Source organism: Grampus griseus (genome assembly GCF_964374135.1).
Source record: "Grampus griseus genome assembly, chromosome: 9".
Classification (NCBI taxonomy): Eukaryota; Metazoa; Chordata; class Mammalia; order Artiodactyla; family Delphinidae; genus Grampus; species Grampus griseus.
Window position 1 is genome coordinate 95,704,572 of NC_139003.1, and position 15,446 is coordinate 95,720,017.

At 39.5% G+C, this 15,446-nt stretch overlaps 1 protein-coding gene across 1 annotated transcript in view; it reads left to right on the top strand.

The window, feature by feature from the left end:
- BLVRA (biliverdin reductase A) overlaps positions 1-13,585 on the top strand; it is a 54,902-nt gene extending 41,317 nt beyond the window's left edge. The window contains exons 6-8 of the mRNA XM_082662518.1: positions 8,295-8,402; positions 10,452-10,623; positions 13,292-13,585. Coding sequence (XP_082518644.1) covers positions 8,295-8,402; positions 10,452-10,623; positions 13,292-13,550 — 539 coding nt within the window. The 3' untranslated portion in view covers positions 13,551-13,585. The remainder of the gene's footprint in view (positions 1-8,294; positions 8,403-10,451; positions 10,624-13,291) is intronic.
- Positions 13,586-15,446: the final 1,861 nt, after the last annotated feature.

Consider the following 15,446-nt stretch of genomic DNA (forward strand, 5'->3'; position numbering starts at 1 on the left):
ATGAAATCAGGATAACAGTGCATGAACAAAATGAAAATCTATCAACCAAGAAATGTAAACTATACAAAAGAACCAAACAAATTCTTGAGCTGAAGAATAAAATAACTGAGTTGAAAAATTCACAAGAAGGGTTCAACAGCAAATTTGATCAAGCAGAAAAGAAAGAACTGGCAAACTTGAAGATAGGTCATTTGAAATTTGAGTCAAAGGAGCAAAAAAAAAAAAAAAAAAGAATAAAGAAAAGTGAAAAAGGGACCTCCCTGGCAGTCCAGTGGTTTAAGACTCCACACTTCCACTGCAGGGGGCGCAGGTTCGATCCCTGGTTGGGGAAACTAAAATCCCGCATGCTACGTGGCGTAGCCAAAAAAAGAAAAAAATGAATAAAACTTAAGGGACTTAAAGGACACCATCAAGCAGATCATTATATGTATTATGCAAGTCAGAGAAGGAAACGAGAGAGAGAAAGGGACAGAGAGCTTATGTGAAGAAACTATGGCCGAAAACTTCCTAAATTGGGGGGAGGAAATTCAAGACAATGAACTCCAGCTAGAATAAATCCAGAGACCCACAACAAGACACACTGTTATAATGACAACTTGGAAAAGAAAGAAACTACTTCATCATAATAAAGGCCATATATAAAAAGTCCACAGCTGATATCATACTAAATGGTAAAACACTGAAAGCTTTTCCTCCAAGATCAGGAAACAAGATAAGGATGACCACTTTCATCACTTCTATTCAACATAGTACTGGAAGTTGCAGCCAGAGCAGGTAGGCAAGAAAAAGAATACTAGGCACCTAAATTAGAAAGTATAATCCCCCCAAACAAAAACAAATTTTAAAAAGTTACACATAATTTGGACATATCACTAGAGTTTAAATATTTAATGTAAAGGAGAAACATTTTAAGATATATTAAAAGCTCTCCACAGAAAGAGAAAATAAATTTATGTTGTATTGCTTCTGTTTGTAGGGGGCAGAATTATAGAGATGGAGAGCTCATCTTCATATAAGAAAGAGTTTTCTAAGAACCATAACTATTCCGACATATTTACCCAGGATGCCATAGAAAACAGTCCCAGCACTGGTTATCATATAGCTGACTAGTGCTTGGTTAAGCGTACTTTTTGCATTTTCAAATATCAGAAATGGAATGGAAAATCATATTTTTGTTTTCATGGGCACATGTAAAATGAATCACTGTTGGCTCAGGGCAGTGCATGGCCTGCTGTTCCTCTGTTTCTTCCCAGAATCAGTGTTTCTCCAGCCCCATCTGTCACCCCGCCAATCAGATGGGATAGCTTGCCAAGTCTGACACATTTAATAACAAGTGAGACAATTTTTTCTAGCATTTGTATTAATGGTTAAACTAGTTACAAAGGAAGACCTACCTCTATGACACAAGAAGTTCTGAGAAACGTCTTATTTCTTTTACAAAAGCAGCTCTGAATAGGCCAACACCAAAGCCATTGAAGAAACTGAATAATAATTCTGGTACTGATCTCACTAAATTAATTACCTTAAGTCCTTATCCTTTTGTAAATTGAGATATAATTTCCTTATGATAAATTCAGAGATTTTAAGTGCAGAGTTGAATGAATTTTGACAGAGTATATACCCATGTAATTATTACTCCAGCCAAGATACAGAACATTTTTATTACTCCAGAAAATTCCCTAGTGCCCCTTTCCTGTCGGTGACTTGTCCCCTCAGTGACATCGATTACCTACTACCAGACTTCCCTGCAGATTATCTCTCAGCTAGGATCTGAGACCGTTCCTGTATTGCTCAATCATCAGTATAAACATCATGTCACATATATGCAAGGAAAAAAAAAAAGCAAATGAAACAAAATGGTAACAGAGATTAGCTGGTAGAATTCTGGGCGGTTATATTTTTTTCTTTATACTCTTCCACATTTTCTCAATTTTCCTCAATGACATGAATTCATGTTTACACTTTAAAACTAAAAATAAATATAATTTTGTTTCTACCATATGATCACAACCATGAAAAATAATTCACAGCAGAGTGACAAGAAAGAAGGAAATATACCAATATATCTTAGTAGTGGTTCTTTCTGGTAAATAGGATCATGGGTATTTTTATTTCTTCTAATTTTCCCCCCAAATTTAAAAACACTTATTTATTATTTCTGAGATACACAAAACACCCTATTTCAGAAGATGAGGCCAGAAATGGTTCTTTGAGAATTTCATAATATACTGCTTATGTCAGAAAGCTGCTGAAATCATGTTTGAGGAAATAAATGAGTCGAGAATTCAAGTCTATTAATTGCAAGTTGCCTTTTCATTTTCTCCTTAGAAGTTATATCTTATTTCATAATCCATGACTGATTCTGGCTTGCTGTCATATTTTTGGTGCTATAACTATTTATTTGGTTTGGTTTTTTTTTTTTTTTTGAAATAACCTCAAACTTATAGAAGAGTTGTGAATACAGTACAGAGAACTCTTTTTTCTTGAGAATCATTTGAGAGTAAATTGCCAACCTCATCCCCCAATAATTTCATGCATATATCCTGCAAATAAAAACAGATAACCACATACAACCATCAAAATCAGGAACTGTTACCACGACACATTTTAACCAAGCTCACAAAAATCAAAGACAAAGAGAGAACTTTGAAAGCAGTGAGAGGAAAAAGACTCATCACACACAAGGGAATCCTGATAAGGCTGTGAGCAGATTCTTCAGCAGAAATCTTGCAGGCCAGGAGAGAGTAGGCTGATACATTCAGTGTGCTCAAAGAAAAATATCAAATGAGAATAATTTATCCAGGAAAATTGTTCTTCAGAAATGAAGGAGAAATAAAGACTTTCCCAGACAAATAAAAGGAGAAAGAATTTATCGCCACTGGACCTGCCTGAAAGGATGTTAACTAGTAACAAGAAAATATATGAAAGCGTGAAATTCAGTGCTAAATGTAAATACTGGGTTGGCCAAAACGTTCGTTCGTGTTTTCTGTAACATCTTATGGAAAAACCCAAACTTTTTTGGCCAACCCAATATATAGTCAAATTCAAAATACTCTATTACCGCAATGGTGCTGTGTAGATCACTTTGAACTCTAGTATATAGGTTAAAAGACAAAAGTATTAAAAGTAACTATAGCTACAATATTTTGTTAATGGATACACAAGATTAAAATACATAAATTGGGACACCAATAACATAAATTGTTGGGGGGAGGCAAGTAAATATGTAGAATTTTTAAATGCAATTGAAGTTACGTTACTGTCAGCTTAAAATGGACTGTTATAACTATAAGATGTATTATGAAAGCCTCATGGTACTGTTAGTACCACCAAGGAAAAAAATGATAAAGAGAAAAGAATCAAAGGATTCCATGACCAAAAACCATCAACTCATAAATAAAGACAGTGAGGGACTTCCCTGGTGGCGCAGTGGTTGAGAATCCACCTGCCAATGCAGGGAACACGGGTTCAAGCCCTGGTCCAGGAAGATCCCACATGCCTCGGAGCATCTAAGCCCGTGTGCCACAACTACTGAGCTTGTGCTCTGGAGCCTGTGAGCCACAACTACTGAGCCCACGTGCCACAACTACTGAAGCCTGTGCATCTAGAGCCTGTGCTCTACAACAAGAGAAGCCACCGCAATGAGAAGCCTGCGCACTGCAACAAAGAGTAGCCCCTGCTCGTCACTAGAGGAAGCCCGCATACAGCAACAAAAACCCAATGCAGCCAAAAATAAATAAATAATTTTAAAAAAATTAAAAGAAAGACAGTGAGAGGAAGAAAGGAACTATAAAACAATCAGAAAGCAGGTAACAAAATGGCAATACGTTCTTACCTATCAATAATCACTCTAAATGTAAGTAGTTAAATTCTCCAATTAAAAGACAAAGAATAGCTCAATTCATAAATAAGACTCAACTATATGCTGCCTACAAAAGACTCACACTTTAAGGACACTCATAGGCCAAAAGTGGAGGGATGAAAAAATATTCCATGTGGATGGAAAAATACTCTGTGCAAATGGAAACCAAAGGAGAGCAGGTGTAGCATATCACACAAAACAGACTTAAAGTCAAAAGCTGTAACTAGAGAAAAAGAAGGTCATTATATAATAAAGGGATCAATTCCTTCAGAGGATATAAAAATTATAAATATGTATGCTCCCAATATTGGAGTACCTAAACAGATCTGAAGATAAAAATAGGCAGCAATGCAATAATAATAGGGGACTTCAATGCCCTGCTCTCAACAGTGGATAAAATATCCAAACAGAAGTACATTATGAACTAATGAATTTGAACTACACTTTAGACCAAGTTGCGTTACAGACGTATACAGAACATTCCAACCAATAGCAACAGGACACACATTCTTCTCAAATGCACATGGAACATTCTCCAGGACACATCATATGTTAGGTCAGAAAACAAATTTAATAAGATTAAAATCTTATTAAGTATCTTTTTTGACTACATGGTATAAAATTAGAAGTCAATAATGGGAGGAAAGCTGGAAAATTCACCTATATATGGATTAAACAACACATTCTGAAAAAACAATGGATCAAGGGTAAATGTTTTAAAATTTTTGAGGTGAATGAAAATAGAAACACAAATACAGAAATTGATGGGATTCAGCAAAAGCATTTCTAAGAGAGTAGTTTACAGTGATAAACACCTACATTAAGAAAAAAGAAAGAACTCAAACAACCTAACTTTATGTCTCAAGGAAATAGAAAAGGAAGAACAAACTTAGTTGATGGGGAGAAATAATAAAGATTAGAGCAGAAATAGAGACTAGAAAGACAGTAGAAAAGATCAATGAAACTAAGTTGGCTTTTTGAAAAGATAAAATTGACAAATCTTCAGCTAGACTTACCAAGAAAAAAGGGAAATGACTCAAATTAATAAAATTATAAATGAGGGAAGAGACATTGTAACTGATACCACAGAAATACAAAGAATCATAAGAGACTATGAACAATTTATGCCACCAGATTAGATAATTTAGGAGAAATGGATAAATTCCTAGAAACATACAACTTACCATGACTGAATCATGAAGTAAAAGAAAAACTGAGCAGACCAATAACAATCAAGGGGATTAGGAGATCGAATAAGTCATCAAAAACCTCCAAACATATAAAATCCAGATGGCTTCACAGGTGAATTCTACCAAACATTTAAAGAAGAATTAATAACAATCCTTCTCAAACTCTTTCAAAAACTTGAAGAGGAAGGAACACTTTCTAACTCATATTTTATGAGGCCAACATTACCCTGATACCAAACCAAACAGAGACACTACAAGAAAAGAAAATTACAGGCTGCTATCCATGATGAACATAGATGCAAAAATCTGCATTAAATTCAAGAGCACATTAAAAGGATCATACACTATGATCTAGTGGGATTGGTCCCTGGGTTGCAAAGATGGCTCAACATATGTAAATCAATAAATGTGATATACTACATTAACAAAATGAAAAATAAATATATGATCATCTCAATAGATGCAGAAAAAGCACTTGACAGAGTTCAACATCCATTTGTGATAAAATCTCTCAACAGATTAGGTGTAGAAGGAATGTTTCTCAACACAACAAAGATGATACAGAGAACCCCACAGCTAACATCATAATCAATAGTGAAAAGTTAAAAGCCTCTTCTGTGAGATCAGGAACAAGACAAGGATGCCCATAATTACCACTGTGTGCTATTTAACATAGTAAACTGTAAGCTGAAGCCAGAGTAATTAGGCAAGAATAATAAATAAAAGGCATCCAAATTAGAAAGAAAATTAAAATTGTCTTTTTGCAGGTGACATGATCTTATATGTAGAAAACCCTGAAGACTCCACTGAAAATTGTTAGAACTAATAAATTCAGTTAAGTTACAGAATACAAAATTACCATACAGAAATCAGTTGCATTTTTATATACCAACAACAAAGTATCTGAAAGAGAAATTAAGAAAGAAATCTCATTTACAGTACCATCAAAAGCAATAAAATACTTAGGAATAAATTTAACAAAGGAGGTGAAAGACATGTACACTGAAAACTATAAGACACTGATGAAAGAGATTCAGGAAGACATGAATAATGGATAGATACCCTGTGTTCTTGAATTGGAAGGACTGGTATTGTTAAAATGTCCATACTACCCAAAGCAATCTACAGATTCAGTGTAGTCCATATCAAAATTCCAATGGCATTTTACACAGAAATAGAAAAAACTACCCCAAAATTTGTATGGAACCACAAAAGACTTTAAATTAAAAAAAGCATTCCTGAGATGAAAAACAAAGCTAGAGGCATCACACCACCTGATTTCAACCTATATTACAAAGCTATAGTAATCCAAACAGTGTGGTACTGACATAAAAACAGGCACATAGATCATTGGAACAGAATAAAGAGCAGGGCATATACCTATGCATATATAGTCTGCTGATTTTTGACACCAAGAACACACAGTTGGAAAAGGATAGTCTTCAATCAGTGGTTCTGGGAAAACTGGATGGTCACGTGCAAAAGAATGAAACTGGACCCCTGTCTTACACCATTCACAAAAATTATCTTGAGATGTATCAAGGACAAATAGAGCTGTTCAGAAAAAAAGGGACTTACCTGAAACTGTGAAACTCTTAGAAGAAAACACAGGGAAAAACTCTTGACATGTATCAAGGACAAATAGAGCTGTTCAGAAAAAAGGGACTTACCTGAAACTGTAAAACTCTTAGAAGAAAACACAGGGAAAAATTCTTGACATTTGTCTTGGCAGTGATTTCTTGGGTAAGACACCAAGCATACAGGAAATGAAAGCTGAAATAAACAAATAGGTCTGCATCAAACTAAAGAGCCTCCACACAGCAAAGGAAACAATCAATAAATTGATACTTTACAAAAGAGGGAAAGTATTTGCAAGCTGTGTATCTGATTAGGGGTTAATATCCGAAGTATAAAGAACTCAGAAAACTAATAGCCAAAAAGCAAATACTCCAATTAGAAAATGGGCAGAGGAACTGAATACACATATTTCCAAAGAAGACATTCAGATGGCCAACAGATATATGAAAAGTTGCTCAACATCATTAATCATCAGGGAAATGCAAATCAAAACCACGAGATATCACCTCACAGCTGTTAGAATTGGCTGTCATCAAAAAGACGAGAGACAAGTGTTGGCGAGGATACGGAGAAAAGAGAACTCTGGTGCACTGTTGGTGAGAATATCAGTTGGTGCAGACACTATGGAAAAGACTGTGGTGGGTCTTCAAAAAAGTAAAAATAGGACTATCACATGATTCAGCAGTCCCACTCCTGGGTATATATCCAGAGGAATCGAAATCAGTATATCGAAGAGATACATGTATACCCATTCTCATCGCAGCAATATGCACAATAACCAAGAGATGGAAACAACCTAAATGTTCTTCCAGAGATGAAAAGGATAACGAAAAGTGTGACTAATATATACAGTGGAATATTATTCAGCCGGGAGAGAAGGAAACCCTGCCATTTGCTACAACATGAATGAACCTGGAGGGCATTACGCTAAGTGAAATAAGTCAGAGAAATACAAATACTGTATGGTTTCACTTAGAGCGGAATCTAAAAAAAAAAAAAAAAAGCCTGTTTCATAGAAACAGAGATTTGAATGGCCGTTGCCTTGGGCTGGGGGAAGGGGAAATAGGGCAATATAGATCAAACGGTACAAATTTTCAATTATAAGAAGTTCCAAGGATCTGATGTACAACATGGTTGTTATAGTTAATAATATGGAATTGTATACTTGAAAGTTGCTGAGAGTAGGTCTTAAGCATTCTTAACACACACACAGAGTGAACTGTCAGGTGATGGATGTGTTAAGTGTCTTGACCTTGATAATCATTCCACGATGCATATGTACGTCAAAACAGCACATTGTACACTTTAAATATATAGTTATATCTGTCCATTACCCCTCAATTTTATTTTTAAATAACTTTTTCATAAAATTCATTAGGATTTTGGTAAAAGTGGAAATAAATGTGTGTGTTCAATCAGCCATCTTGAATCCAAAGCATGGACATAGCATTTTTGAGCAAATTAAAAAAAAATTTTTTTAATATATATTTTTTTTTATCAAAGTATAGTTGATTTACAATGTTGTGTTAGTTTCAGTTGTACAGCCAAGTGATTCAGTTATACATACATTCTCAATTTTTAAAAATGAAAAAAATACGAGGAAATTAACAGGATTTAGGATGACTGCCTTTTTTTTTTTTTAAACCCCATCCTTGTCGTGACAGGGAAAGTCCTGCATGAGGAGCACGTTGAACTCTTGATGGAGGAGTTTGCATTCCTGAAAAAAGAAGTGGTGGGGAAGGACCTGCTGAAGGGGTCTCTCCTCTTCACAGGTCAGCCCTTGGTGGGATCACAGGTCATATGTAACTGGTGAGGCTGGTGGAGGGTTACTGGGTTCTGAGCTCTCTAGGATGTGAGCTTGGATTCATTTCTGCTAAAGACGTTCTGACTGAGGGCCCATTTAATTTTCCCACGCACCCACAGACAATAAAAATAATCTATTTTTCTTCTTTCCTCAAATGAGATCTGATTGCTCAGTGGGCCTTGGGGAAGACGTGTTAGAAATTTCAAGCACATTTATGCTTTGGGCCCAATCGATGAGGTAGAATTTTCTCTCATGAAATCTTGATGAGTTGGAGATCATTTTTCCACAGGAGGTTAAAAATGAAAGCTCTCTTTGCTAGAGGACCGAGAAGGTTCTTGGAGAAGAGAACATGTTTATACTTCTCTGTGGAGCAAATAGAATATGCATAGACCCTTTCTTCCTCCAACATGTTATCAGGACATTGGCTGTGGCCAAGATATTTGATCTACTATATATTCAGCTATTTACTTCATGTTGGTCATTCTTTGAGCACCTCCATTAGCAGAAGGAAATGAACAGCCTGGAGCCTCGAGGTCTGCAGTCTCCTTTGGGTGGACTCCTTGGATTTGTCTCCACCCTAAGGCATCTGGGCCACCTTTCCTGAGGGCTTTCTTTACAGAAACAAAACCGACATTGTCATGTGGTAAAACCATTCATCTGTTCGTGAGTTTCCAGAAAATATACGGTAGTGGAATCTCATTTCAAAATCCATTTTCAGGGACTTCCCTGGCAGTACAATGGTTAGGACTCCGAGGTTCCACTGTGGTGGGGGCATGGGCTCAACCCCTGGTTGGGGAACTAAGATCCTGCATGCCGTGCAGTGCAGCCAAAAAAAAAAAAATAGAATGTCACAAAATCCATCTTCATCCTTTAAAATGATGATATAATGAGAGTTGTGGAGACAATAATAACCGTTAATCTGCACAAGGAACTGGGCTAAGTATGTGACATTATTTCATATTAATTCATATAATCCTAGAAAGTGGGTATTTATTACGCCCATTATACAGATTTTTTTAAATGAAGCTCAGAGAAGTGAGTAGCTTCACAAAGTTGACCCAACAGTTGTGTGGCGGAGGCAGACAGATTGGAGCTCAGACTTGTAGCAGCTGTTCGGTCCTCTGCAAAGAACAGGAGCAGACAGGAACCAGCCCAGAGGGAGCTGCCTTTCCTTTGTAAGTTTCATACTTAGGTCCTAGTGATTTGAAACCATGTTGTCTATGAAACTTACAATCTTTGTTTTCTTTATCTTTTTATTTACTTTGTTTGTTTTCTTTAGAACATACTCATAATTATTAGTTGTTTTAAGTCAGTATCAAAGTTTTAAGAAATCTTTGGTTTAAAGAGCAGTGTAACAGATATGAAGTCTTATAAATCTAGGTTATGTTTAAAATTTAGGCTGGGATGAGAGGGGAGCAGTATCTTGACCAGATTTCTCGTACAGATACTCATTGCAATATGCTGTTGTACACGAGATTATGAAGATTGAGAAAACACTTAACGCTGTATCAATTTTCTTGATATTGACTTTACAGGAATTACTGCTTTCTCCACAGCTATCACAATTCCTTCACTCCCTTATCACTTACACAGACAGTTATATGGTATTTATAGGACTATAGGCTTGAGGGACTAAAATACGTTAATTCTTTTACTTCTTTAAGTCACTAACTGAAGGGGATATATGTTTACATATGTGTGTGTGTGTGTGCATACACACACACACACACACACACGTTAGAAACCTAAAACATTTTTATTACCCTGTGGGCCAGATGGACTGCAGTTTCCAGTGAAATATTTTATTTGACCAACAAAGTGAATTTAAGAAACAGGAAAAAAGGGAGACGTTTTTATGAAAGTCTCCACCAGAATTAGTCACCTTGCGCAGCCCCGTCACAAGGCAGGTTGTGTGTCCTGATCACCCAGCCACATCTGTGCGCTCTGTCGCGTCCCGCATGCGCCCAGCTGTCAGCCCCGCCCCTCCAGTCCCCGCCATGTCTGTGATTCCCCACAGCTAGCCCGCTGGAAGAAGAACGGTTTGGTTTCCCCGCATTCAGTGGCATCTCTCGCCTGACCTGGCTGGTCTCCCTCTTTGGGGAGCTTTCTCTCGTGTCCGCCACTTTGGAAGAGAGGAAAGAAGATCAGTATACGAAGATGACCGTGTGCTTAGAGACGGAGAACAAAAGGTAGGTCACGAGAAGCTGCGAGGAGAAGGCAACATAAGGACATCCTCGTGTGTTCACAAGGGAGATATGGGGGACCCAGGGGCCTAGACCCGCACCTTCGACTCCAGAAGGGCCGTCTGCTTATGCCAGTGGAACGGGTGCTGGGATTTCACTTACGCTGCCTCATGCCGTCCTCCCAGCAGCCCCGTAAGGTGAAGAGAAGCTTACAGATTTGAGCAGGTTGTCTAAGCCAAGTCTTTTTAAACATAAGGACCCTCTGTGTGTCATTTGCCCACACAGTTTCTTAAGTTACAGCTGCCTTCCAACAACCTAGTGGAACAGAGCAGAACCTCAGCAGAGGATGGGGAGGAGGGCAGACATGACCTTGAAAGGTCACAATAAAAGGATCAGCAAGACCAGGATCACTGCTTGAATCCCAGTTGTACTAGTATTTGCTAACATTTCCTGAGTTCCTACCATGTGCCAGGGCCTAGTCCTTTTATAAGGATTTTCTCATATAATCTTTATACCAACTCTCCGGAGTGGGCATTATTATGATTATGATCACCTAGGAAACTATGAGGCTCAGAGAGGTTAAGAAACTTGCTAAGGGCACACAGCTAACAAGTGATTGTGTGAGAATCGCGCTCAGGCAGCCTGTCTTTGGTCCCCAGATGGTCACACCTCCACAGAAATGCACAGGAAGGGCACGAGAAGGGAATCGTACTGAAAACATGCCAGGCCTTGTCTTTAATTTGTCCTGTAGTCCTCACCTGTCCACGAGGTTGGGTATCATTAGCCTCAGGTCCCAGATTATCCAGGAAAACCCGGTGCAGTTTACTCCCAAGCCCGTGTTCTTCCCATTTTACCAGCAGTTTTCAAACTTTGTTAAAAAAAAAAAAAAAAAAGCATTAGAACACCTTTTCAACCCAAATCTATACAGAAGAGGTACACGTTTCAAGCCTCCTGTTGAAGCCAGTTGGTAGGAGTGGTACCAGAGCCAGGCGTGCCCTACCCCCCATGCCCTCGTCCTCCAGGGCAAATACTTTAAGTTTTTAGGGCCACAAGATGAGGAAGTTATTCTGTCCACATCTCTCCTGACGGCTCCCCTTTTATGTACTTCAGATCTTTTCCTCCTAACCACTCACCCCACACTCTAATGTAGGTCTGGGTGAGCTGATTGGCTGAAGGGGAGGCCTCCTTTACCCAGGTTGGAGGTACCCCTGAGCTTCCTACAGCACCCAAAACAATCTTTAGTGACCTGCTTGGGTCCCTTTCTTGCAACTCCGCACTCACACCGTTAGCCGTATTATGGCCCGTGCCTCTAGAGGCGGAGAACAAACAAACCAAAGGTAGTTCCCCTTCGTTCCTTAGCCACACTGATCTAGCCTGCCCACGCCGGGCCTGCCCCACTGCAGCCCACGGGGAGAGGAAGAGGGAATCCGAGGAATGGAGACGAGAAGGCCAGGGACCCTGATGCCTGCCCGGCATTGAACCCTTTCCCTATTCGCCCTGAAAACGCCATTACTTAGCATGGCAGCCCAACCAGATTGCCTGTCCTTGACCCTGACTCTCCCTGTAGTATAAGAAGAAGGAGGGGAAAGCAAAGAGAAGTAGCCAGAGCAAGTCCTCTCATTCCTGGGACTTCGTTCCCAGAAGGAAGGAAGGAAAACTCTATATGTGTATACGTGTAAAGAGGTTGAATGGAGGTTATCCATATTAAAGTTGGAAAGAGCTTGAATATTTGGCAATAATGAAATATTGAATGAATTATATAATCAGTTGTCCCAATAATATGCAGATAAAAATAATATAGTATCTGTAGGATCATAACATTTTTAAATAAACATAATTAAAAATTAGTTATACTTTAGGATTTATATTCCATATACATATAGGCAAATATTTGGAAGGATTGTCTCAAACTGAAGATTATTTAGGCAAAAGAATTATGGATTTTTTTTTTCCATTGAAAGTCCTTAAATCAATGCTGTATTGTTTTTAGAATATATTTTTGAAGAGCAGATTTTATATTTTTCCTGTCACATTATTCAGTGAAGCTTCTAACTTTAGATCAAATCTGCTTAGGTTTCTCTTTTTCATTAAGCAGATAACACAGCTTTTATCTAAAGACAGAAAAGATAAATCCAGAAAAAGAAGACGCTTTAGAAGAGCGGGGTCTGTCCTATTTGAATTGTAGATTTTTGTGAGTACTGACCTTGGCCTGAGGGGCAAATGTGAAGTGGAAACAGGTGCCTGTGAGTGGGCAGGCAGCATCTGGTCTTGGCATGTGCCTGGAGTCATAGACCTCTTGGAAAATGTGATGAACGCACGCTAAGAATTCTTTCCCATAAAAATGCACATACACTTGGAAACAACAGTTTGCACAGGATCTCAGGTCTGGATCTTCCAGAAGGATCCGGTGAGATTCAGGGTAAAGACTCCTAAATAACAAACTGATACACCAAAATCTTTGAACTCCCCTGCCTGGTGGCAAAATTGAACAAAGGACCTTTGGGCAGTAAAGTTGCCAACAGTCACCCATGGCGTCTGGGAGGATGGTGGAGGTTGGGATGCAGCAGCTGCAGGGAAAACGGGCACAAAACGAGGACCTGGCACTGGGCACTCAGGTGCCAGCCCGCATCCGCGCGCCCCTGTGAAACTAATCTTGTGCCTCTTGCTTCCACAGCCCGTTGACGTGGATTGAAGAGAAGGCGCCTGGCCTAAAGCGAAACAGACATTTAAGCTTCCATTTCAAGTCTGGGTCCCTGGAGAATATGCCCAACGTAGGCGTCAATAAGAATATTTTCCTGAAGGATCAAAATATATTTGTCCAGAAACTCCTGGGCCAGTTCTCTGAAGAGGAGCTGGCTGCCGAGAAGAAACGCATCCTGCACTGCCTGTGGCTGGCGGGAGAGATCCAGAAACACTGCCGCCCGAAGAAGTGAAGGGAGGGGGGCAACACGGCCCTGCCCAGACGAGACCTGAGCCTGATTTTTATCAAGAGTTGACCTTCGTCTCTGTTCTTACCATTAAACGTGTCTTGGGTAAACAGGATTCGCTTATTGTCACGAGCCGTGTTGGGAGTGATACTTGGGTAGGGGCACACGTGGTAGGGATGGAAAAAGAACCAACCTTGGTGGAGCGGCACGGGATGCTTTAGATGTCCAGTTTCATTCATCCTTCCCAACGGCCCTGTCGGATGAGTATTATTACCAGGCTTGTTTTCCTTAGTATATTGAAAAAATCTTGTTTGAAGTTACCCAGCTAGTAAATGGCAGAACCAGCCTTTAAACCCCCCACTCATGCGCTAAATCACCGCAAAACAGTGCCTGGAACCCTCCTTCCTGCCGCCTTAAGGAATTTTATTTCCCCCTCCACAGACTCTCACTAGACGACCGTGCCTGGTGCTGGGGATCCTAAAAATGAATAAGACGTAGCCGCTGCCCTCAGTAACTCACAGAGTCAGAAGGGAAGCAAGTCACACAAACTGGTCATTGTAACATTGGAGGTTCAGGCTGTCCCTGGCTATCCGGAGAAGGGTTCAGGGAAGATGTGCAAACCAGGTCCTGATGATGAAGAGACAGCTGTGTGAAGGTCAAAGAAGGGCTTCCCTGGCAGGGGGGCAGTATGAACAGAGAGAAGTAAGAAGCAGCCTGGCCAGTGCCCTGGGACAGTGTCGCTGAAGCGCTGGGTCTGGAGTGGGGAGTCCCAGAGAGGCAGATCTGATGGTGGGGGGCCTTGAAGGCCAGGTGAAGAGCTGGGGTGTTGTTTATCAGGCTGTGCAGAGGCACCAAAGGGTGTTGTTTAACGTGTCGGGGGCGTGGGGGGCGTGGTCATGTTTCTGACTTAGGTAGAGCACTCAGAAGGCTGCCTGGAGAGGAGACCAGAGACCCAGGACACAGCCAGGGAAGCCACGTGTGTTTGCACTTGGGGTCTTGTGCTTGTCTGGACTCGTGGCTCATGTCTGGTCCAATCTGCTTGAGTCCCAGGAAGCTGCCCTTTCGTTTCACTGGTGGTCCTGCTGCATCTTCTTCTGACCTTGGGTTAGATTTCTTGCTTCTGTAAATGTCTCCCTCTTGGTTTTTTCCCTGCTCCCCACTTGCTATTATGAGCCCTAACTAGTTTGGAAACCATGAGATGGAGGCAAACTCCGTTCTCTACCTCTGTTTCTATTATTCCATCACCAGAGTATCTCCTGGTAAAGCAGGAAAGTATATTAAACCTGAAAAAATTCCATAAGGTTATTCTTTCATTCGCCATGTAAAATAATTTGTAATAAATATTGGTCCATTCGTTCTCTTGTTTTATTATCACATCAAGTGTCCCTCAAGGCCAGGAAATATTGTATGCTCTATGTTTTTGTATGTTCCACAGTATCCAGCATGAGATAAATGTTACATATTCAATGATTAAAACAGAGTGCAATAGTCTCTCCCATTTGGGCTTGATAACTGTTGTTTCAAAATATTGGCCCTATTTGATATTAGAAGTAAGATAAAATAGTGGAAATAACTACTGCAGAGCAGAATAAAGAAAAAAGAATGAAAAGAACTGAGGACAGTCTCAGAGACATCTGGGACAACATTAAACGCACCAACATTCGAATTATAGGGGTTCCAGAAGAAGAAGAGAAAAAGAAAGGGACTGAGAAAATATTTGAAGAGATTATAGTTGAAAACTTCCCTAATATGGGAAAGGAAATAGTTAATCAAGTCCAGGAAGCACAGAGAGTCCCATACAGGATAAATACAAGGAGAAATACGCCAAGACACATATTAATCAAACTGTCAAAAATTAAATACAAAGAAAGCATATTAAAAGCAGCAAGGGAAAAACAACAA